General features: G+C 42.6%; 1 protein-coding gene across 1 annotated transcript in view; it reads right to left on the bottom strand.

Annotated features, from left to right (window-relative positions):
• ank1a (ankyrin 1, erythrocytic a) overlaps nucleotides 1-25,633 on the bottom strand; it is an 88,244-nt gene that overhangs the window by 49,006 nt on the left and 13,605 nt on the right. Inside the window, exon 2 of the mRNA XM_071523147.1 lies at nucleotides 3,961-4,053. Within this exon, the coding sequence (XP_071379248.1) occupies nucleotides 3,961-4,053 (93 nt within the window). The remainder of the gene's footprint in view (nucleotides 1-3,960; nucleotides 4,054-25,633) is intronic.

Raw genomic sequence — 25,633 nt, 5'->3', positions numbered from 1 at the left:
ACAATGTAATGATAAAATGTGAAGGAAAATAAATCAAATAGATTGGACCTGAAACAGGATGGTGAGTAAGCAGAAATTCAGAAAAGGTTTCAAAGAGAGAAGAGATTAAATTCTTGAGTAAAATGTTTTTAAATTGATTGTGGGAAGTGAGAAAGTTTGGACACGATTGATTTCACGATTGATTGATTTCACGATTGATTGATTTCACGATTGATTCATTTCCTTGATTTCTCATTTGATATCAGCTGGACACTGACTGGGAAGTTCAACATATCTTAATATTGCTTTCTTACACTGTACTGTATGGCAATTATAAGCCTGAAATAGACTTAAATGACATAGCAGTTCAATATGGCCAAGCTTCATACACTGTTACATCCACTGAGAATCTGAACTATTTCCATCATGTCTTGGTTTGGACACTGCTTTAGAGCATTGGTGATTTGGATATTTCATGATACAGAGAGATGTTTCAAACAATACCATGGCGTTTTTGAATATTCTTCTTGTGAGTTTCTACATTTATCTTTTTGCTTGTCTAAAAATATCTTGTTTGCATATTTGTGCTGGAGGAGGAAAAATAAATAGACTAATAGACTAAGATTAAAAAGAACTAAGTATAAAAACTAAGTATTTGGCATAATTGTGTTTACTTTCTGTTCAGAAGGAAACTTAGGCGACCCGCAGTCCTGCATGAAATCTCACTCAAAACTTCTTCTCCACTTTCTTAATATATCTTTACTCAATTTTGGAGACTTTGAACCCATAACAGTGAAGGTCTCGGTGTGGGATGTATTTATTTTTAATAAAGCCATTTAGGCCATAGTTACTTGGGACGGCTCCATCGCAAGTATTCTTTGTAGGGCAGATTGCTCCCAAGAGGCATCGCACTGTTGCAAGAAGCCAGAAAAGATCAGCTCCTAATGGGTCAGCAAGAGAGGGAGCGAATCCTGCTCTCCTGTCTCCTTCCTAAGGTTGGTATCTGGCCAAAGACATTATTACACAACTTCTGCAATTTTGCATAATGGTAATAAACCCCCTTTACTTTTAATCTGAATCCTGTAAAGCCAGTATCAGTAACCCCAGAATGAAAATGAGAGTTACAATATTCGTATACGCCGCGGCCTTTCACATGTAAATTAAACTCTGCCCCCCTTGCCGAAACAAATTACAGCCAACTGCTGGTGGCTGGACATGAATGGGCTTCCTAATGTAGTCTGCATCTACAGTGGGCCGGGGAGCAGCTGGAACAGAGAAACTGAGAGGGGGGAGAATTTATGTGACAGTGCAGGGAGTGACAGTTTGTTTTTTTTCATATTGAGTCTGCCATGCAGCCGTACTGTGACGAATGGGGCTTGGCTCCCTGAGCATCTGTCTCCAAGGACTCAATGAGGGGTAATTAGAGCTGTGGGATGATAAGGGATATTCTGCAGGCCCACTAACAGCAACTATTAATGGTGGCAACGGCGACGAGGGCTTCACACAAAATCTCTGACATCTCACATTTCTGTCTTACAGGAGGCAGCGGGGTGGGAGGGGGCATTTGACGAAGCGTTTCATTTGGGTGTAAATTAAATCAGCCCTCCGGTAACGAGTCATGCTTTGTAAGACCAGTTTGAAGCTTGCTGAGAGTTTTAAACCGTTGGCTCAGCTGGCCAATCTGCATGACCGCTGTTGCACTTCCCCTATTCTGACAGCTGAGAATAATAAAATGAAGCGGGTGCGAACTTGAGATCCCGGGACAGGGGCGATAAAGGAAGAGATTGAGGGTTGCGGGCAGAGACGGATACCAGTAAATGCTAGTTGGGGAAGCAGACACCCTGTTGCAGGGATTTGGTTTTTGCTGCTGTTGTTTTCCACTGCTGCCTTGGCGATGGGCCAGTGAGGGGGATTGGGCTCTACAGGGCGGTCTATCACTGCGCCACTGTCTTGCTGTCTCTGTGCTCTGGGCACACAGCAGGTCCCTCTGCCTCAGCTCCCACCGGACTGTCACAGGAGCCGCATATTCCCTCTCCAAAACGACATAGGACCATCCTATTCTCTGTTCTACTCCCCCACCCACTCCTTTCCATTTCTATGTTATTCATAAACCATCAGTAACTTCTACTTCCTAACCGAGGCTGTGTTGTCTGAACACCTGTAGGAAAATAAACTGGGTTTGTAGTCCTAACTGGATTGGGTCTATGGTCCTGACAGATAAACAAGGAGGCAAACCTAAAAATATATATATCCTCTTTCACTCATCCACACTAAAGGAACAATAAAATACAAAAGGAAATTTGGGAAAAACACAATTGCTGTACACGCATTCATGAGCACCACCAAAGGGAAAGGAAATACTCCATATTGTTGTGTGTGGGGCCGTTGGCCAGAGCAAATGGTGACTGGTGGTGGTTTGCATAGCTTGAGGGAGATCTACTAGGCATCTATTCATGCTGTGATAGAGTGTATTGACCATATCATTTTTTAGCTATTTGTTCTTTGTGTTCCTGCACTTCCAAATGATTTGTTTCATCACCTGGAGATGGTTTAGCTGAGGTTCATTCAAGGCAACCCCAGTGAAGCTCCAAAATGTATGGGAGCAATATGGAGATCGGAAGAGTTGGTTTAGGAGTTTGACATGAGAGCAAAGGGGGGAGCTGGGATTTGAGGGGAAATCATCAGGGGCAAGATTTGTCTGGAACAAGTTTCCCAAAAGCCTTATTGCACTTAGATCATCTCTCCTCCGCTGAGTGGAAATGGATTTGAGATCATCTATTAGATAGGTGCAATAAAACCTTCAGCAAACGTATCCCAGACTGTTTGAGCAGATAAAACCAGACAAAACACAGGCACAGCACATGACAAACAGTGACATGGGAAATACACAATAGCCACAATACACAAACACAACACTGACACATCAAAGGCTGCACAGCACTGGCACAAGACAGACACAACTCACAACGTCTACAGCACTCACAAGAAACACCACAGCACAATGGGAAATACACAGACAGATACACAGACACAACACAGACGGAGGCATAGACGTACATTCAAATCATATAATACTAATACACAGCTTGAAGTCATGCAAGGACAGAGACAAAAGCATGCACACAGTACTTCACCAGACACACACATAAGAATAAAGAGGTTGACCCCCCCCCGAACACACGCACACACACACACACACACACATCTCTCTCTCACACACGTTCTCTCTCTCACAAGCACACATACACACAAGCATCATACACACACAAACACACACACCTTGATTTAATCCTAAACACAAATACAGTGGTACAAATGGATACACAAGCATATTTTATAAATCAGAAGAACCCACAGGAAAAATACTTGGGACTGTTGACTATGCAGTATCACTACTGTGAATCTGTGTGTAGTACTTTCTATACTAGTATGCACAGACGCACTGTAACTTGTATTAAGTCTATGGAGAAATATTAAAGCTATATTTTGCCCGTGGACTCTTGGCATGTAATATGCTGCTTGAGAACATTAATTTCAGAGATATCACAGACACCGATATAAATATCAATATAGATACAGATACACACTCATGTTATATAAATATGTGAAAACCAAAAGAAGGAACGCAAAACGAAACAAAACAAACTAAAATAAAAGCAAGTTAGTACAATACGTCAAGCAAGGACAGGAACAAAGGAAAAGCTCCAGCCTGATCCCACGACACCTGACTGAATCAGCTCACAGCACAACAGCAACACTAGACTGTCAAAGGAACCAGAGCTACAATACCATAAGCAACACACAACAAAAACAAGAGAGAAGATAGATAAAACAACAACAACAGCAGAGCAACAACAGTGACACACACTTTAAGTGACAGATACAAGATGGTCATAAATATATAATATATATATATATATACATATATGTAAAGATATATAGAAATATGAAAAGCCAGATATACGTGTTGCGGATATTTACTTCATCATCAAAGTGCCATACTCCTTGGCCATCCGGCATCTCAGAGCTCACACTACTGTCCTGATCGATTAGCCAGCGATGCACCGCGTGGGCCTAAAAGGACATACGACATAAAGACAGAGCCCAGTTAATCGCAACAGTGAGAGGCAGATAGACGGAGTAGATAGATAGGAGAGAGGAGGAAGGAAGGGGGTAAAGGGGTGGAGGGACGGGGGAGAAGAAGAGAAGGGTCAGAGGAAAGCAGCAGAGCGGACAGAAACAATGGCAAGGAAATGAGAAAGCTTCAAAGAGGAACAGGTGAACATTATATTGAGACACAGGTAGAAAACAAGGTGGAGGAGGGAGGGAGAGGAGGGAGAGAGAGGCAGGAAGCGGAACCGGCCCACCCCACCCTAATGGTCCAATTGCTGCAAACCCCCCTCCCCCCAGCCCTCTCTCCCTCCCCCCCAGCTCTCACATACACTGGGCTGTGGGAAACAGGTCAGGTTAGGATGAGTGGTATGAGGGTGGAAGCACTATGGGGCACGAGGACATCACACATACAGTGGCCAGCGCGGGGCAGAGGGACACTGATGGGGATGGAGGAGGCTCTGGTGTTCATGGGATGGTGTGTGGCTCACAGATGGGTCAGCTGGGTGACAGTGCACAGTTGCAGCCTGTATTCCAGTGATTGGGGATTCCTACATATCTCGCTTGTGTACGTGATATCGAGTGTGTTACACACAAAATGTAGCGTACTTACCCCAAGTTCACATATATAAATGTACAGCCAAATATGTACAGGAGTCAGGGTGAATACATGTGAAAAACACTTAGGAAAAATGTCCTTTTAGGTATTCTGCACAGTTATAACACAGACAAAACCATGTAGCGAGGCCAAATCTGGCCTTTGACTGACAGACACAGAGAAATAATGTACCAACTTCAGCAATGTTAATATGACTGCATTACAGCAAAGAAACACACTAACTTCTTTCATAATATGCAAATAGTCGGGAATAGATACACTGTTAAGTGTGACAACAAAGGTGTGAAATAGAGCAGGCAGGGTAAAACCAACACTGATTGATCACAAATTAGGCAACACACGTCTGGCAACTTCAGACAGGATGCAGATAACACTTTGGCCTGGAGAGACACCAAGTCTGTGTGCTCCTCTCAGTCAGACAGACACAGACTCTCCCTAACCCTCTCATCTTCCAGACAGATAGAGGAACAGTTACAGACCAGGTCTGCTCAAACTCCCTCTGTTCAGATTCAGATCACACACATAGCAAGCTCTAGTCCTGGTCACCCTGAAACACACACGCACACACACACACACACAACAAACCCCATCTGTTACTCTTGACTCTTGTCGTGTCAGCACCAAAAATAACCGAACACAGCTTCTTTGTGATGCTGTGTGCCCCTTCGCTGCAGAAATACCTGTCAAGTCTTGCACTGGGGTAAAATCGCAGAATCCAGGGATTAATTAGCTTGTCATGTCTACTACGCACATTTACCATTTACTCTACTGCAGCAATCTTACTGCACTTATGTGTGTTTAAGATTCAATGGTGCAAGGCTGTCATACATTGACATTGGAAAATAACCATTTTTACTGAAAGAGCAATTAGCACATGATCTGTTGATTCAATAAGAAGACTATAGGCAGGCTATTCACTTTCAATTACTAGACTTGTGAGCTTTCACTGATTACATTCATTCCATAACTCCTAACTTTAACCTATTAAATACCTGACCTTAACTTCAACCCTAACCTACACCTAATCCTAATTTTAACCCTAAACCCAAGTCCTAACCCTAAAACAGAACAAAAGAAGTGAGGAACAGTCAAAATGTCCTCACTGTGGAGGATTTTCCTCATCTTTCTATCCTTGTGAGGACATTTGGTCCTCATAAGTATAGAAACACAGACAAACACACATACATACAAAAAGAAGGAGCAGGACCTTCTGTGTCAGATGGTGCTGTCTGAGAAGACAGATGCATTAGCTGGTAAGCACATAGCAGGGAGGTGGAGGACAACAAGCAGAAACAGACGCAGTCACCTCAAGGGTACAGTGAATCAGAGGGTGACAGCAGAGGCCAAAGCCTCTGTTAGGACACCCTAAAATAGACAAAACAAGAAGAAGTGTACAAAGTAGAGCCAGAAAGCACAGGTGTGCATGTACTGCACTTATGTTTTTTTCTATCTGAATGAGCATGAATGAATTTGTACTTTGCATGACCTTTATCTGTGAGGATTCGGTGCAGTAACATTGCTCAGTAATATCGTCTGTGTGTGTGTGTGTAGCTGTGTGTGTGTGTGATTGTGTGTGCACATGTGTTTATATGCCTCTGTGTGTGTTTGCATGCCTACGTGTGTGTGTATATACGTGCATGTGTGTATGTGATGCACAGGGGCGTCGTCCGTAGGGTTTTCGGTGAGTTACAGAGCGTGTCAGCTTAAAAGAATAATTGGATTATGTAGCAGACGGCTAGTGATGACAGGGAGAGAAGGGTGAAGGGGTGGAAGGGGGAGAGGGGGTGGGGGGTGAAGCAGAGGGGGGAGAGGTGCTGATAAGAGTAAGAGGCCTTTTACTCCGGAGCCTCTGGGAACCTCAGGGCAGTGAACAGAGATGCAGAGCCCGCTGAGGGAACTCTCAACTCTCCAACCGTTACGCAGTAGATTAGAGGGATAAAGGGATAACACTCATAGTCCCTGAACAACTAACTAGCAGCCCCCTGGCATTTGGGCATATTTTACATCCAACTCCAAGACAAGCATAAGACAAGCAAGATGAGTCATCTACAGCACGAACCGGAGAGGACTCGGGCTTTACACATCATTCTGTCTCTGCCCTCTTCGCCATCACTCTCTAAACCTTGGATTTAATGGGCTTTTAAATACTCAGCCACCTTGATGGCCTTTGGAGCAGGGCCACCCTGGAGGCTGTCACCTCTCCACATTTGCAGCTTAGCCTTCACACTGTCAGTTATAGAGGCAGCACTGGGCATAAAACTCGGGGCAGAAGTCTAGAGAAGGAGGACTGCAAGTCAACCCTCATATTAATGACACAAGAGTGTGAGAGAGGTTGAAGAACGATAGGAGGATAAACCAACAAAAAGAATGAGAAAAGGGCACTGAGAAAACAGATAATGAGGCTTCTTTGGTTTCTGTTTCAGACATAACCTTGTAGCTGTGTTAGCACAAATGACCTCAGTGAGAGCAAAGACATGACTGATTGACTTGTGTCTGAGATAACACGAGAATCACTGTCACAATAATTGGGACAGTAGAGATGAAGTGAAGTGAAGTGAAATGGGCTTCTATTGGACATAACCACAGGAAATTTCTGTTCTAAACATGAAAAAATGTAAAAACTGTCAGAAAACTATAAAATATCAGTCCGTCTATTGTTCCAATATCAAATCAGCGTAGGTATTGGGACGAACAAAGTAAATTTGTTATTTACGGTGATTATGAAATGGGACTTTAGCTACAGTATGGGGCAGTACAAAATTCCTGAAATAGTTTATTCTGGTATTTTATCAATAATCAATAGCTTTCTGGCAACTGGCACTTTCCCCTCCTCCTGTTACGGAAACAAGCAGTACAGTAGTTCAATCCCTCCTTAAAAAAATACTGGCCTACATCCCTTAAATCCCAGCAAGTTTTTGTCAAGTTGTTTCAAGCCAGCTAATAGCTTTTTTGATTGAAAACATTTTTGAGCAATTGCATTAAAGTAACCAAAGACCTGTTTTTAGCTGCAAATTTGGGTGAAAGTTTGATTTTAATCCTTTTAGATCTTAGTTCAGCTTTTGACAGTGTACCATACGATTTTATCTGACTGCCTCAAATTCTGCGTTGGCATCAAGGACATAACATTTAATTGGTTCAGCTCATACCTCTCAAATAGAAAATTTTCTGTCACAATAGGAATCTCCTCTTCTTCTTAAACACACATTTCCATGGAGTTTCGCAAGTTTACATTTTAGGCTCTATATCACTCAATATAGTGTATGCTAGTTAGCATGGAGCACTGGAGCAAACAATCTGCCAGGGACACATGGATGATTTTGATCTCTGCTCTCATCACTTAATGGGTAAGTTGACCAACAGGCCAATCTCCCAAAAACATGATGTATTCCTTTAAGACTTTACTTATCATTTCTAAATCACAGTTGGTTGGGCCCCAAGCTAACAGATCTTTTAACTCCCTCTGAGCCCGTGCACATCCTCAGATCCTCAGGCAGAGCCCTCTAATGCCTGGGCTTAAGACTGGTGCCCGGGCTTTTGCCACCAGGGCCCCTAAGCTCTGAAACGACCTGTTTGAGGAGCTTAGGCTAGCAGAATCAGCATCTTTTAAATCATTTCTTAAATGTTATTTTTTTTAAACTGGCCTTTATGTGATCTCTTTAATCCAATTATTTTCACTGTTACTACTCTTTTACCCCCAGTTCTTATCTTGTGCTGTTAAACAAAGTCCCAATATTGCAAAAAAAACTACAGTGCCAATGCCAGTAAAAAGATATTTTAAAAATTGTGGCAGGGTTGATTATTAGAATATGCTGAATATAGCTGGTTGAGCTGCAGGGTTTCACTAGACTGAGAGGCAGTGTGCATGAAGCTTTCATTAGAATAAGCACTCCATGGGGAGAGAACACCACTCTGCTGCTCAATGGACCTGCACCGCCTCAATAACTCACACTCCCTCTGTGAGAACACTGAGAACAATAAGATACTGAGGAGCGCTGATATACAAATGACTGTAGCATTAAGAACCAAGCACCTTTCTCAAAACAGGCTTCTGTTGTCATCCATTCATCAGCCCACAGTTTGTTTTAGTCCGGCAGTGCATCAGCTTCTCTCTTCTTTTTCATCCACCTTCCCTTCCATTATCCTCAAGTGCAGGAAAAACATCAAGTAATCAAGGGCTAATGCCATGACTCAAACTAGGCCAAACCCTGGCTAGCCCTTTGTGAAAGGCTGACACAGTATCTAAACTAAATGGACCCCTACTAAATAATTCAACTCTTGAAAAAAAATCTGGGCCTCCGGTCACAGCACAGGACATAAGTGCGGTTATAACAAAACAACATCATCACCGAGATATTGGACAGTAAAAAGCTCTTCTCAGAATCCCAAAAGGCACCTACCAGTTTTTACATCAACAGGACTTAACTGGTTAAATACAAATTTTAAACATCTGACAGCGTTGCATGCACAGGTGCTGCACTAAATTACTAGGGTGATAAGAGAAACTGATGTGTAGACAGCAGAGGACAATACAACTGGGCTAAATAACTACATTTGAATTGTTCTGAAGATTTTGTTTAATAATTTTTGACGTCTATTCGCTAAACAGGAAATAAGAAAAATGCACTAAAAGACAAATGAAGGGGGTTCAAACAGGTGTAAAACCTTATTAAAAAATAACTCATAATACTGAAAATGGTAGAAGGTACAAAATGTCTTTGCCTTTCATATAGTATCAAAATAACAATCCTCCAGACTCCTGATGAGAGGAATAACACAATCAGAGGTGATAAAACAATCAAATGTCCGGTAGGGCTGATGAAAAAAACAATGTCCCACTGAATGGGTGCATTAAATCCAGACAAGATATCGATTTCCAACTCAGTGGGGCTCTGAGTGCATAATGTAGCTCACCTATGATTTGACTATCCTCAGCACTGTTGGTGCATCTGGTGTTATATCAGGATTAGCTGCACCTCCCTACATTCTTACCAGGAAAGGCAAGCACATGACTGATATTATGTCAAATGGAATAACAGCCAACATAACGCCCTGATGCTTTTTATGCTTGAGAGAAAATTGATATCTACATGTTGATTCAAGTTCCATAATTCCCTCACATGGAAGGACTGAAGGCTCAACAGATATTTAACTAAATAAATAAGATACACTATGAAGCATTATAAAACATTCTGTAAACCCCCCAAAAGCCCCAAATTAATAAAAGATTACTGCTTGAAACATTTGAATAGGGTGAGAGGTTTTAGATGTAAGGAGGGGTAAATGATACAGAAAGAGAGGCTACTAAAGTGAGAGAGAGAGAGAGAGAGAGAGAGAGAGAGAGAGAGAGAGAGAGAGAGAGAGAGAGAGAGAGAGAGAGAGAGAGTGAGAGTTAAGGGAAGGCAGGGTGAGAATGAGTGCTCTGCAGAGCCCAGCCTGATAAATAATGCATGGCAGAGAGCTGCCAGCTCCTTGCCCAGCCTAAGTTCCATCAGCAGAGGAGAGGTGGTTTCTGGAGAGGCACAGGTGGATCAGCCAGGTGGGATGAGAGGCAGAGATGCTGCAGTCACCTCCACCTATATAATTTATAATACCCTTACTTTATAATACCCTTACTCTCAATTCAATTCAATTCAAGGAGCTTTATTGGCATGACGTACATGTGCACATGTTGCCAAAGCATAGATTCAAACATAAATGAGATAGAAATAAAGTAAAACAAAATGAAATAAACTGCATATTAAATATATAGATTAATCACATAGAATAGTACAGTAACAACAATAACAGTGATGATTACAAAAAAAGTTAAAGAAGAGTTTACAGAGTTGATGTGTTTCTTAGATTATGGCATGACATCACATACTGAGCACAGAGTTCTACTGTTTCAACATTTTCTCCAAGCAGGATACACATTTTTTCGTTGATACTGAGATTTTGAAAGTTCTCTATTCTTTCAGAGATTTTTGAAAAGTTTTGTGTTCCTGATGTGTTCATACAGGAGAGAAGGAAGTGTTCTTCACTTTCTATTTCTCCTGAGTCGCAGTGCACACTCTTTCTTCTCTTGACAGCCAGGTTCTTCTGTGCCTGCCCGTCTCTATAGCTAGCTGGTCTCTCCTGCCTGTCTCTATAGCAAGCTGGTCTCTCCTGCCCGTCTCTATAGCTAGCTGGTCTCTCCTGCCCGTCTCTATAGCAAGCTGGTCTCTCCTGCCCGTCTCTATAGCTAGCTGGTGGTCACTGATTCTGTACATCGTCAGCAGCTTCCTCTGGGCTGTTTGATTCTGATCAGATACTGGGCCAAATTGTAATTTGTTTTAAGGTTTTGGAAGCATTTAGTTTTGTTTATAAGTTTGATTTCTTTTTGCCAATAATGATAATATTCTTCTTGTGTTGTTTTTTCTATTTGTTTGAATTTTGTCAGTGGTGGTTGTGTGGTTAGGTTTAGTTGGTGTTTTTTGGTCAGGTATTCCAAAGGGTCTCTCTCTGGGTGTCTCCTCCAGTGTGTCAGTGCGGTATTGTGGGGAGACTCTGGGCCGCGGTGTGCCAGGTGGCTCCAGAACTTAGCTGCTCTTTTCTCTATATGTACTAGCAGAGGGAATCTCCCCAGCTCTGCTCTACAAGCCAAGTTTGGACTCTTTCTGTGCACACCTAATATGTTTTTGCAGAATTCCAAATGCAGAATTTCAGTCGGGCTTTTGTCCCAGGTTTCATAGTTGCATTTGAAATGAGGGCCCCAGATTTCACCACCATATAGTGCTATTGGTTTAATTACTGAATCAAAAACTTTCAACCAGATTTTTATAGGAGGATTAAATCTATACAGTGATTTTCTTATTGTATAATATGCTCTGCATGCCTTGTCTGCCAAGTTTCTTATTGCTAAATCAAACTTCCCAGATGAAGTGATTGTCAGGCCCAGGTAATTGTAGCTGGTTACATGATTGAGAGTTGTTCCACCCAGTTTGAATTGGTATTTATTTTCCTGAGAACGTGATTTTTTCTGAAAGATCATGATTTTAGTTTTTTTCCAGATTGATGGATAGAGCCCAGTTCCTACAGTGGTTCTCCAGAAGGGTCAGGCTGTGATGCAGTCCTTGTTGGTGTGGAGAGAGAATCAGCTGATCATCTGCATACAGGAGACATTTAATTTCTCTGCCTTCAGCATTACTCCAGGAGACGTGCTCTAGAGTTCTAGCTAATTGATATAGATATTAAATAATGTTGGGCTAAGATTGCAACCTTGTCCTACTCCCCTAGCTTGTTTAAAGTGTTGTGTTCTCTTTTCGTTAACTTTGACACAACATTCTCTCTCTCCAATTCTCCACCTGGGCTCTTACTCACTCTCACCCTGCCTCTCTCTGGCACGCACTTGCGCATGAACATGTGCAGAGTCACCTGCACCCCTTTTTATCATCCTCACTTTACTGTCCTCTCTCCCTTTATCTATGTCTTTATTCACTCTTTCAGTGGGAGCTTTATCCAGTATCTAGCACGGATACCTAGGAGGCACGTAGGTCCCCCCTGCCCCCCGCTGCTCTGAGCCTGTGGAGGTCAGAGGTCTTTAAAGCAGGGTGAGTAACATCACAGCACACAGAAGACAGGCCGCTTTGATGTTCTCTGCAGTGGAGAGGGAGCGCGGCCTCTTCTGAACTCCGACTGTTTCTATCTCTCTGTTTTTGTCTCTCTCTCTCTCAGGGAATATCGCTCGGGGGATTGGCGGGGCGGCAAGGGGAGAGATGGAAGAGTCTGCTTTTTCAAAGGAGCTTTTAAGAGCCTGGGTGTAGGTACACCTCAGGGTATATGACACCACTGTACTTTATGCAAACACTCATATTGCTACAGCAAATCCTGTTCTCCTGCCTGTTCCTTCCCCGCTCTGCATGTGAGAGAGCAATTTGGGGTCATCTCCTGTTGATCTTTAGTAGTTCTACTAAAGTTATACTTATGGAGACAATCAGAAAGAAAAAGAGAACAACCTGAGATAAAACTAAGAAGAATGATGCTTTTGGTTCCAGTCAGCTACAGTGAAATATCAGTGATGTACTGTGTGTGTGTAAGAAAACAGATGGTTTACTGCAGTTGGATGCATTTTGAAGTTGAACTGCGACACGACACTGAGTGGGTAATGTTTACATGTTCTCCAGTGTGATCCCATGGGTCTTGTGAGGTTCTGACTGAGGCTTTGTGAAGAAAAGAAGAGATGGAAAGAAGGAGAAGACAACACAGAAATAGAGGGTATAGGGGAGAGGGAAGCCAGCTTTAATCTCTTTATGTGTTTTATCAATGACATTTAGCTGCCCCCCCTGACCCTCCCTCCCATTTTCCTTCTTTCCATTGAAAAAGGCTGCTCTTCCATCCCAGACTATTTTTATCCACCATTTCATTACCATAATAAAACACAGGCATGAAAAAAAAGATAAACTCAAAGAGACAGCGCAGCCAAAAACCTGGATTTGAGAGGCTTATTTTCATCTTTCTTTCTTGTCTTCTATTCTTTTATGTTGCTCTTTTCTTTTCGCGCAGAGAAATGGAAAGAGACATGCCTTTTCTTTCAGTCTGTGCCTCATTATGGTGCTTTTCAGGTCTGCTCTTTTGTATGGGGCCAGCCCAGAGCCTCGCACAGGCAGAGCGGAGCAGCCGTTGGATTACCCAGACTCACGTCAACACTTCGACAGTACCACCAACCACTCCAGCAAACACCCCTGCCAAGTCTAGCATGAATGTTACATGCTTTAATAAGTGTAGCTAAAGAACCATGCCAAAACTAAACCAACACGAACAGCTGCAGCACCGCAGACATCAGTGTGGACAAAGCATCAAGGTCTTTAAACCAGGACAGGGCTATCATAGTAATGGACAGAATGTATTACTGTCCACTGATAATCAGCATGCAGTGTATAGTCTAGCCACACAGAGCATCACGTCTCAAAGAGAATGCCAATAAGATTAGACATTCACAAGTGATAGAGGTAATTTTTTTGTCACTGAAAAGCCGGAGGTCATTGCCTGCATTTGAAAGAGAAAAAACAGGCACCCTCTTATTGCTGAACATGTGATAATATACAGTATATACAACAACAAAAAAAACAATCATACAATACATGTTGATACAAAACATCAGTATATGCATCATGAAAAAGAAAAACCTATCCTCACATCTGTAAATACTGTTATTCGATATAACTAATTACAACTGGTTAAGAGGTTCAAAAATCAATATTGCTATACCACACCAAAGTAAAAACACTCCTTAACTAGAACATCGCTCTTGAAGGAAGTAATCCTGCTGTTTATTCCATCACTTAAATAGATAATTTAAATATGATTACTGATATTGTAACAATATTGCATTGGGAACTGTATATTGTGTACACAATTATATTGTAAGCTATCTTTACACCCTATAGCACTGTTTGAGGCAAAGACTCAAGCACACAACAGCATCCTTACATTCATTAATATGCACAATCACAAATTTGGGTCAGTCACACACACGCACACACACACACACACACACACACACACATACCACATGCAAGAACAATAAGGATGCCCTTCAGAAGGTTATGTTTACATTGAGTATGCGTGTGTGTGTGTGTATGTATGTGCTGGTGCATGAGTGTGTATATATATGTGTGTGTGTGTAGGTGTACATGAGTGTGTGTGTGTGTCTCTGTGCGTGTGCTCAGCTTGCTGACTGAGTATATATGTATATGAGAGCACTGTTGCTCCCAGGATGAGTGCTGCAGTTGGCAGAATAGCCCTGGAGGGCCTGGTGGTCATCTATCAGAGCCGCTCTAACCTTCCTGCTGCCTCCTGGGAGAGGAAGACAAATGTCCTCTCTATCACCACTACATGTGATGCTCATTAAGCCCCTTAGCTGTGGGTAAGTCACTATTTCTCCCACTCCCACTTGTACGCAATAGTTTACACACAGACACACATACTGTACAGACACACACACAGGCACACACAGACACACACACCAACACACACACACACTTGCACTCACACGCATACACTGAATGTACAAAATATTAGAGACACTTATTCTTACACTTACTTTTCATGAAATACACAGATGAGGTGAATCCAGGTAAAAGCCATTATCCCAGACTAGTTAGAGAAGGATTTTTAAGCTTTGAGACAATTGAGATGTGGATTGTGCAAAAGAGGCTGCAACTCAATCTCAGGAAGCTGATCCCTAATGTTTTGTACATTCAGTACAGTACACTTATATAGATGCATGTACAGTATATGCATGCGCATTTTCATATTTTGAAATAAGCTTTGGTCAGGGATTTCTTTCTCTTTCATTCATTTCAAACATCAAACATTTCATTCTTGAGGGCGATATTCAAACTCACAACTCTCCAAGCACAAGGTGTGAACCCTCACCCACAGGACCATGAAGCACCCATTGTCTCTGAGACTGTGCACACTGCAGTGCCATAATGTGGATAGGCAATAAAATCCCATAGATGGCCGCTGCATAGCTCTCAAGACAAAACTTTATTGCAAGCAACCTTGATTAGATTCACAGTGGGGAAATTGAATCTGAAGGGCAATATTCTCAGGAGGGGAAGGGACAAAAACAGCAGCCAGTGAGCTGCGAGGGTGAGAGACAACACATTAAGCCAGACAAATCCCACAGAAAAATGGATTTGTCTTTCTAACCTTTAAAATACAAAAGGCCCAAAAGCCTGCAGAGTGGGCTATCACATTAGGAGACAGTGATGAGGATAGGAAATTAAATTTGGAGAGTAACATTAATGTAACCTTAACCATCTACAAGCTTGTCGCGAAGAGTTGTACCATTAAGAATCGTTACATTCTGCTGTTTGATTCATTCACAAGATAAAATATCTTTGTTTGCTGATACTGAACTTTTACAAATACTGATCTTGGCATCCTTCAGGCTGCATTAGTTCATCAACAGTGTGGTACTTTTATATGGAGTTCACGCAAGCCACACTAGACTTACAGTAAGCTGCAGAGCTGGTTCAGAGAGAACAGCATAATCTATGTAATATTCATGTTAGCTGCATGTAAGATATAAGGAGTGAATATATAAGGATATAGGCATGTGGTGACAGGGAACTGACTTGCACCACTGATGAAGAGATCTTAAGACATACAGATTAGGACAAGCAAAATGATATAGAGATTCGATTGAAACAAGTGTGTGCCCTTTTGCAGCCCAGGAAGGGAGACAAACCTGATTTAGTTGATGTTAAGAGCTGTAGATCACATTCCTGCCTCATCCACCTCTCCCTCTCTCATCCCCCTCTCTTTCTCTCTTTCTCTCCTTCAGCTGTTGGTGCTGACTCAGCCCTCAGGGAGACTCTTTCATGAGGCCAGCCCTGGTTTGGTTTCAGTGAGGCCAGTGCACTGCTGCTGACGGTAAGGGTGTGTGTGTGTGTGTGTGTGTATGTGTGTGAATGTACATGTCTTTCTTTCTGTCACAGATTTATCTGGAAGGCACTCACATTGTGGGATCACTGGATAAAATTTACAGTAACATTTAAATGTTTTACCGCGCTGGAGAGAGGAGGAGGGTGTCACTACGGTCTGTGGCTTGCATCACCTCTATCCAACACATGTCCTACTGTGCCACATCACATAGAGATTAAAGCTGATGATGGTGGACGGGCACTAGATGCTGCCTGTCAAACACTGAGTTCATAGGTAGATACCAGTTAGATGCTAAATCATGCTGCCTTGCAAGGGCAATAAGTGAGATTTATACTGCCCCAAATGTATTTGCAGGGGTTTGATAGGGTTGTTGATTAATTAATACCAATGATTCAACGATTACTCACCCATACTCCCCACCCACTGGAATTTCTGAACCCCACCCACCCCACACTGCTCAATGATGGAGGACGGTGCTGTAAGCGAGTGACATTTCAGTTTCAAAGGCTAATAAGCCTCGTTCTCAAGCCAAAAAAGCCAAGGACAAAGCAGTATTATTACAGTATTTTGCATCGTGATATATCACCTCTTCACTAGACGTTTCTGTTGGATCTCTGCTGTAATTAACTCGCTTACTCATCTCTATTGTAAAAATGTGGCATTATTGTTTGCGTCAATTACAGGCCGACATATTCTAGGAGATGGGGGGGTGGGGTGGGGGGTGGGAGGGCGGTGTCTGTGCAAGAGAGTTGTGTAGTATTGATGCTGTTGCAGTTTGTACTGGTCGATGATAGAGGTCAATAAAAGTCATAGATTACTTGATGCCTCTTTAATATTGCATCATGTGGTACATGGAAAGATGCAATATAAATACACAATAAATACATCAAGTTATTTTTAGGATACAGCTAACTCACTAACAATTCCACTAGTCTCACTACATCTGTGAGTATTACTTAGTATTTTAATGAGTACTGTTTTACAGTCTACAAAAAATTTGGTTCCTCAATCTAAAAATATATGGTTTGGATGGGAATCTATGATCGGAGGACAAGTGTGTGTCCTGCTGCTAGTTTCTTTCTGGTATTTTCCACATAGGCCCTCTATGTGTGTATCAATATGTATAACATGAAAAATGGTTGTTGGTAATATGAGTAGGGAACACCCTTGCTCTCTTCTATTATTTGTCTTTTCTTAATATATAGTGCTCTCACTTTTCTCACACACACAAACATACAGAGTCCTGCACACTCACAGTGATCTAGCTATCCGCAGTATTGACACTCACAGCACCTATGCCACCTTAATCACTACACACACTACTACACACACACACACACACACACACACACACACACGCACACACTCACATACACACAAGTCGTACACACCCCACATGCGGAGCTGCTGAAAAGCCAGTTTCTGTGCGTTCATGAAGAGGGCACGTCGAGTTCCTCGCTGCAGCTCTTCCCTGGTTCTGTAGTCAGCACTAACGGCACGTGGCTGAGGCCTATACACCCATGTGCACACTGGGACAGGAGCTGAGGCACACACACACACACACACAACCTTGGACATACCTTTACATATACCCTCACGTGAACACCCCTTCGCACATGCTAGTTTCATACGACCTATACGTACACAAACAGGCCCAGATACACACACTCACACTGTCGTACACACTGCAAAACAGGAGCCAAATGCATCTAAAAATAGCAACCCATCGGCACCCCCACAGTTCATCATTATTCCTTTCATCGTCCTTATCAGCAGTGTGGGGCTCATTCAATTGGTGGACAGTCAAGCCGCTTTCATGGAGCTTTCTCTTCCTCCCCCTCGACACTCCATATGACATCGCCATACCCTCCTCATCCTCTTTCTTCAGCTCCTGTCCTCTCTGTCTCTCTTCCACCCTCCCTTATGTTTCCGTCTTGCTCTCTATCTCTCTCTTCCCTAGTTCCCTCCATCCCTTCCTCTTCCTCTCTCCCTATATCTCTCTCTATTCAGATGGGCCAAATGCTAGCTTAGTAGGGAGTGCGGGTGGATGACACCCACCCTAGAGTGGAGAGAGAGACATGAAGGAGGACAAGAAGGCAACCCCCAGGGGAGAACTTTTATCTCAGTGTCTTTTATCTCAGTCGTCCCATTGATAGAGAAGATGTAATGGCATCAACCAGGACTAACAGCAGCTCAAACAAGGCAAAAAAAGAGAAAATGAAAAAGATAGGAGAGATGATGAGATAATAGAACAAAAAAGAAAAAGAAAAAGGTGGGACAGAGGAAAAAAAAGAGATGTGTTCACAGGAGAATTGTCATCTTCTAATGTTTTTCAGTCAAAACTCCTGCAATAGGTCCCAAACATGGCTAGCCTGAACTTTTGAAAAGGAAAATTTAAAAGGGGCCCCAAGGCAAAATAAGTCTTGTTATCCAAGCTGCTTAATGAGAGAATGCCTGCTTCTCTACCCCAATACTGTACATCTTAATATTAACAACAACAACCACAGTATAGGCATAAAGCACTAGCATCAAAGCAGCACATTGCCCATGCTGAATGTAAGGAGGTGTTATGCAAACCTCAGGAGGATCATTAGGGGTCATAGAAATTGTCCTCCACAATTAAGCCATGTGACTGAGGTTGGGATGACTTTACATTATGACACATTGTTTTTCCTCAAAACTTTTACAAAAAAGATCTATCTATATAACAGGATCTATTTTTTGTAGTATGCATGTTTTGTATGAGTTAGACCATGTTATGATGATGGATTGGCGGGTAATTTTCTTCCCCTGCAGAGAAGTCTGGGCTTCAAAGTGGTAAAAAAAGTTTTGATCATATTACAATGTTCAGAAATGATGCATAATGCTGCCGCTGGATGTGAATGAGCTAGAAAGTAGGTTAATAAACTTAACGTTGAAAAATGATATGACAAAACACTAATTGGCTGACGGCACTCTTTTGAAAAAGTTTAGCTCCACAAAAATGAGGAGCATCCATTTTCTACTGTCACAGCAACAGCGGAAGGTCTGAGGTTACTCGGGTAGATGAAGCGTCTGGGCAAACTTTGTGTCACATAGTTAATAAATGCCCCTGATTCTTTTGTCTTGATCGCGTTCTTCTCTGTTCCTTTCTTTCTGAAGTATAGTAACATATCCAAAGTTTTGGTAGTTTTGAAGAAATGCATGGTCAGACAAGCAAACGCACATTCACAAAAACACAGAGGAAGAGAGAGCAGGGTGAGTTAGAGATAGCTACGTTCAGGTGCACTTTGAAATAAATGATAAATACCCTCAACAAACACCGGAGAGGCCATTTTTTGTGCTTAAACAGTAAATCTGTAATACTGATGCAGCGTCAGCCCTTTGCAGTCAGTATATTACAGACTGTGAGGCGGGGGTAAAAACTCACAATCTCACAACCCCTATTGTCACTCAACATCTAAACTAATGCCACTTCCCTCTAGTGTTCATTCAGCTGACGGGACACATACGATAACAACTCCCAACCGCTGCACACCTGTGCCTGAGAAAAATACACTTCTCTTCCCGCACAGCATGCATTCCCCCTCCAAATGAGACACATACCAGCCACCAAGTAGCTCCTAACCCTCGGCAAAGCCCTCTGAAACAGGAAGAGAGCACTTGAGATGGGATTTGATGGGTGAGTGTGGCTCAAGGGGGTTGTCAAATAAAGATGAGAACGTATAAAGAAGCATACATAGAGAGGCTGGGGTCAGTTCAAGGACTGGAGAGAAAGAGAAGCAGAAGAGCGTAAAAAAAAAACATGCAGGCTTCTTGGAAAATAGAGAGCTGGATGGGAAGAGAGAAAAGTATGAAAGAGAAAGGAGAGGAGAGTAGAAAGGTTTGGACATGATGAGAGTGAGCATTGTATTTGAAGCGGGGAATGATGAGAGGGGTCAAGAGGGGGAGGAAAAGGGGAAAGTAAAAGGGTGATATACTGTTGACCCTGCTGAAAGGACATGTTTGTACTAGGAGGCACTGTGTGTGGGAAAGGCTTTCAAAGAGCGAGAATAGATTATAGTCAATGAGAGGTGGGGTACTGAGTACAAATATTTTGGATCAAAGGTAGGAGGGCTGCCAAATCAACAATTTGTTAAGTAATTTGAAGCGAGAGAAGACACGACATCCTCTGAGAGAAGCACAGCATAAATAAATATTCTCAGAAATATCAAAAAAACAAAAAAACAAAGACAAACTACAATGTAGTCACAGCAAGAGCGTCCCATTCAGTGAAGCAACTGAATGAGAATATAGTTAAACGACTCCAGCAGTGGTGCCTTGGTTTTGACACGTTAAAACTCATTGAGAAAGATGTGAGTTTTGTCTCTGGAACCAAAATTCACTTCTTCCTACCATGCGAAGCTCTGTTTTAGTGTGCAGTTTTGCAACACTACAGTACGATAAAGGACACCCTACTGTCTCCATGTGTAAGCTGTGCTTTGCTCATCAGGAAGGACATGGGGACACACGCTGTGTGGAAAGTGCTGAATGTATATTACAGACTCAAAAAAATGGCCTTACCAGCAAGGAAAAACACAATCTATAAACAGAAGCAATGCCTCAAAATAGTCCCACCCTTAGACAGCAGACTGGCTTCCATTTTGAATAAATGGAGCATGAAAGAGGGATGAACAGTCAAGGAAGTGCCATGCTAGATACTCACCTCAATACGCCCTCCTCAATCTGCTATCAACACACACACACACACACACACACACACACACACACACACACACACACACACACACACACACACACACACACACACACACACACACACACACACACACACACACACACACACACACACACACACACACACACTCCCTCTTTCTCTCTTTCTTTCCTGTGTTAAAAGGCCCACTCTGTTGTGCTCACTGTCATTAATCTCTGCCGTGCACACGTACTTCTCCCAGTGATGCGGGACATGTGTTCTCACATGTGTACTCTTCAGCACTGACATGACTGTCCTTCGTGTTTCATTGCCCCTGTTGTGTGTGTACTGCACCAGACAGCACCTACACAAAAAGGCTCCGCACGCTGTTAGCTACAGCTCCATCTAAAAATACACATGACATCAAAAAACAATATAGACATAACAAACTCAACTCAACAGTTATTGTCAAATCCCACTGATATGCACTAAACTGAATTAAACAGTTTTCCTGCAAAGAGAAACTGATCAAAAGTATGAAAAATTGAATTTGTTGGCGCTCATCTTGTGGAGACGTAAAGCAGAAAAGTACATGAAATATACATGAAATGAACTAAATACAGAACGGCGTCTGGATAAATGGCTTGCCAGCAGATAAGTGTGGTAATTCAGATTTTATCTACAGCATTTAATGTCACAGTTTGAGTAGAATCCAACAAGCTAATGAGGATGTGGGAGGCTGATGCTCCGTGTACAGTAGGCACTTGGAAGCACAGTTACAGTAACTGTTGCTGTGACCTTTCAAACCCATATCACTGACTAATTGTACCTTTTAGAGGGACTAGTGCAGTGGCATTCGTGCCGCTGCTGCACAGAGCGCTGTTTGCTTGTTTATTCAGTTTATTAATGTTGAATGTGTCGCGTGCCCAAATTGCATCAAATCTGACACTGCACTTCCTTGGGTCCCCAGCAATACACCCACCAAGTGTGAAGTCAATCGGACGAACAGTTCTCGAGATATGCGACAGACAGACAGACAGACAGACAGACAAAGATTCCTTGCTTTAGTATGATGAGAAAAGGATAAATGCCAGTAATGAAAAGGATAGGATGGTTCAAATGAAGACTGGAGGGGAAAAAAAGGAGGTGAAGAGGGTGTTTTAACCTCTGGGTCTTCAGTACTAGGACTAATGATATTAACATTACCATAATCTTTTGGTGAGCGGAATGAGAGAGGTAGAACTGACCTCACATGTGACACGCGACCTTTCACATGAATAAAGCCATGTTCATGAATGTATAACGACCATGGTCACTGGCTGCAGTCCAACAGCAGCCCGGACATGTGGTATGTCGGGGAAGTATGATATATGACGAAGTGTAAAGCCGTATGTGCTCAGTGGAACATGACACTGTTCTCACATATCTGCTAGACAAGTGCCGCCTGTGTGGTTTTGTACTTTGAACACAAAGTAAGAAACTATATAAGGAGTATTTGTGTAACACTCCACCTAAGAGAGTGGGCATTCATTCCTCCTCCATCCTGTCTTTCATTCTTACATAAGGATGCACTGAAAATGCGCAAGGATGGCATTTGTATAAACACAGCAATGGGAGTCTACACAATGTAGGAGTGAACTCTCCCTCCTCTGATAAACTGCGGCAAAGTGCAGCAGTGCCATTTGCGGTGCCGAGTATAAACACACACAATCATAAATACAACTGAAAGAAATCCAATCTATTCATCAAAACATCGATACAACAGTTGGTTCAGTCATGAAAATGAATCACTTCTTTGGGTCATAAATGACTGCGTGTGCATCTTGTGAGCTGGAGGAGGGAGCTCACCTCTCCCTCCATTAAATCATTCATGACCCCGCAGTGCCGAGGACCACACAGTCCTAGACCTGCCTCTGCCACTCTGTGTCTCCACTTAGACAGCGAGCACACGCTGCTGCAGACTGTTACTATTAGGGCCCTGCACCAGCATGCACTGCCGCAGACACGCTAGCAATTATGAATGCTCATTCAAGCACGCACATACAATCACACACACAGGCAGTCAGGATTTATTCGTAACTCCCTGCTCTTGCTACATACACCTGTATCCTCTGCTACTCTCAATGACAGTATCAATCTATAAAACATGTCTAAATCTCTTCCTCACTCTGACAGTCTTCCTCTCCCCCCCCCAGCACGGCGGTCCCCGCACCATCGATCAGCTCCCTCTCCATATTCATGAGCTCTGCAGAGGGTCTGGCAGGGCATGTTGGGGTGGGGTGGGGTGGGGGGGGATCCCTAACACATTGTTCTCCCCCTCCTGTCATGTCCGCCTATCCTGACAGTTGCTCGCTGAATGTTCATGTACTTATTACTGGCAAATGAACCCCCAAATCCCTCTCACTCCTCAAAAATCTACTTGATGACTTTATTGATTCCAGTCTCTGCAGCAGCGGCAGCCTGCTTGGGAACCGGGGGTGACTTTTCTGTAACTTTCACTTAATATCACTAAATAAAACACTCACCAACTGAGTCCTACATAATGTATGTGGTGATGTGGGTATTTATAGGAGCCACCGAGGGTATCTATGCAGAGAAGATGGAGCCATGTGATGGATTTATCAGACCGGCGCAGAGAGTTGGTGATGCTTTATTGGCAGTGAGACAGATGTTACCCACATGACAAATAAATCAGACAGTCTCGATCATACATTGCCCTCATCTGTTTGGCTAAGTTGATCTAAGGTATGAATGTCAGATGCCTTAGTAAAGAATATCAGCAGAATCGATAGCGTTTGAGTTGACAGTTTTCACAGAGTAATAGATATACTAAATGTTTCATTGACGTTATTGTAAAATAATTTGATTTTTTAATTTCTTCACCTTTGAATTCCATCTCCCCGTCTGTCATCCCCTCATCCCCATCACTAAGCCTGAATAAGTGCAGAAATCCATAACTTAATGAATAATTGATGACTCTGCGTAACAGTATTGCAGATCAGCATTAAATCGCTGCACTGGATCAGAGGGAGAGGCGGGTGTGAACACAGTTTGTGTGTGTACTGCATGCTCAGTTGGTATCTGGGACAATGTGTGACTCTGCATGTCAGATGCAGACGGAGTCCTCCAGCCACCCTGCACAACACTACTGAGAACCTGTGAAGTCAGTGCAGTCCCAGTTCCTTCACACTTCCCGTTCTCTCTCCTCTTACTCTCTTCACAGTTGGACTTGTCCATGTCTTGTGGCCGGTCTTTGACCTAACTGTCAGGCTGCTGGCTGTATCACGCTGTGCTCTCAACCTGTTCAGATGCTGCTGAAGTCAGAGTGAACTGCAATGTAAATCAGACCCAACCCTGCTCCCACCAGCAGAGGGAGCTAAGCCCAGCTCATCCTTCATCTGTCCTTTATCAATCCATCTTTAAAACTGAGATATATGTGCATCAAGCCTGCTATTCCACCTCAGTTTTCTTATGTACCGCCTCTATTGGGGAAGACAATCGAGAGCAAACATCTGGCTGGCTTACCTATCTGTCACAAGACATTTCTGCTACGACAACTCAATTCGTCTTCATCCGTTTCTCCCTCCGACCTCTATTGTTCTCACTCTCTTCCGTTCTGTTCTATCCGGCTACGCAGCTATATTTTTTTTTTTTGCAATTCTCATTAATCTTGCTGTTGAGGGGAACAGATGTCTGGATGACTGTGCACGGCGATACAGCAGGTGAACACACACACACACACACACACACACACACACACACACAGATACACACATACATACAGTGTGTGTGCATGCTTACACATACAGCTATACAGCAAAAATTTTACTTAAAATATCTGGAACACACCTCGATTTAATTTTGCATATGCATCAGTTCCAGTTTGCATATTTAGGTGAAGAGGGCAGTGATGCCACATAAATCTGGGCAAGACTAAAGGCCATGTGCTGAAGAAAGCTTACCAGATTCACTTTAAACTGATGTGTAGCTTCCAAAACTTTGGGGAATTTTGTAAATTTGTAAAAAAACAACAACTAAAAGACACAACATGACAGCACATCATCTTGAACACAGTGGATTTTTTCATAGAAGTTGATGTAAGCAAGGATTTTCAGTCGGGAAGTTTCTTTATTCTTCAAGGTATAGGAGAGGAGCTTAGTAATCTCAGGAGTACAAGGAAAAGATTGGGGAAGTTTAGTTAAATTTAGGGCAAAAATAGAATGATAATAGGGATCTGTCTCTATGCTGCGTCAGCACACAAGACATTCGAGACATATTTCAATTTAAAATGAAATGACAATCATCAAAGTGCCTAAACTAACCTGGTGGATTTTTTTTTTTTTTATGAAAACTGTTAAAGCCAACTGGAAAGAATATAAAACTCCTCAAATGTAACAAATTTAAATTTAAAATTCATGAAAAAAGTATTACCTTTGTTTTTTTTTTCATATAAATTCCGTAAAGTCTCAATCTTTTGAAACCCTAAAATTGTTAGGGTGTGGTCTAATATTTCAACAGTCAAGTCACGTGTATTTATATAGCCCTCCATCACAAGCATGTCTCAAAGGACTTAATAATAAAGACATGAGGTTATTGTGCATTAGTTTGCAGGGATGGGTATGAAATACAAACTTAGATACAGAATAAGTGCAAATGCATTTCACCTGGTAATCTAGGCGTAGCACAACAAGAGGTCAAAGGTCAGCCTAGCAGGAGAGACAACCCCCCCTTAACTATCGGCCCAGACCTCCGAGGGGCAGAGAGAGAAAGAGCTGGGTCTCCTCCTGACTCTCTACCTCCTTCCAGTCTTCACATGGCTGCACATCGACCGCTGGCCT

This window comes from Centroberyx affinis, unplaced genomic scaffold (assembly GCF_046629955.1).
Source record: "Centroberyx affinis isolate AG114_WGS23_722 - 3 ecotype Tasmania unplaced genomic scaffold, CSIRO-AGI_Caff_v1 ptg001070l_1, whole genome shotgun sequence".
NCBI lineage: Eukaryota > Metazoa > Chordata > Actinopteri > Beryciformes > Berycidae > Centroberyx > Centroberyx affinis.
Note: the sequence above shows the minus strand (reverse complement) of the source record. Positions and strands in the feature narration are given on the sequence as shown.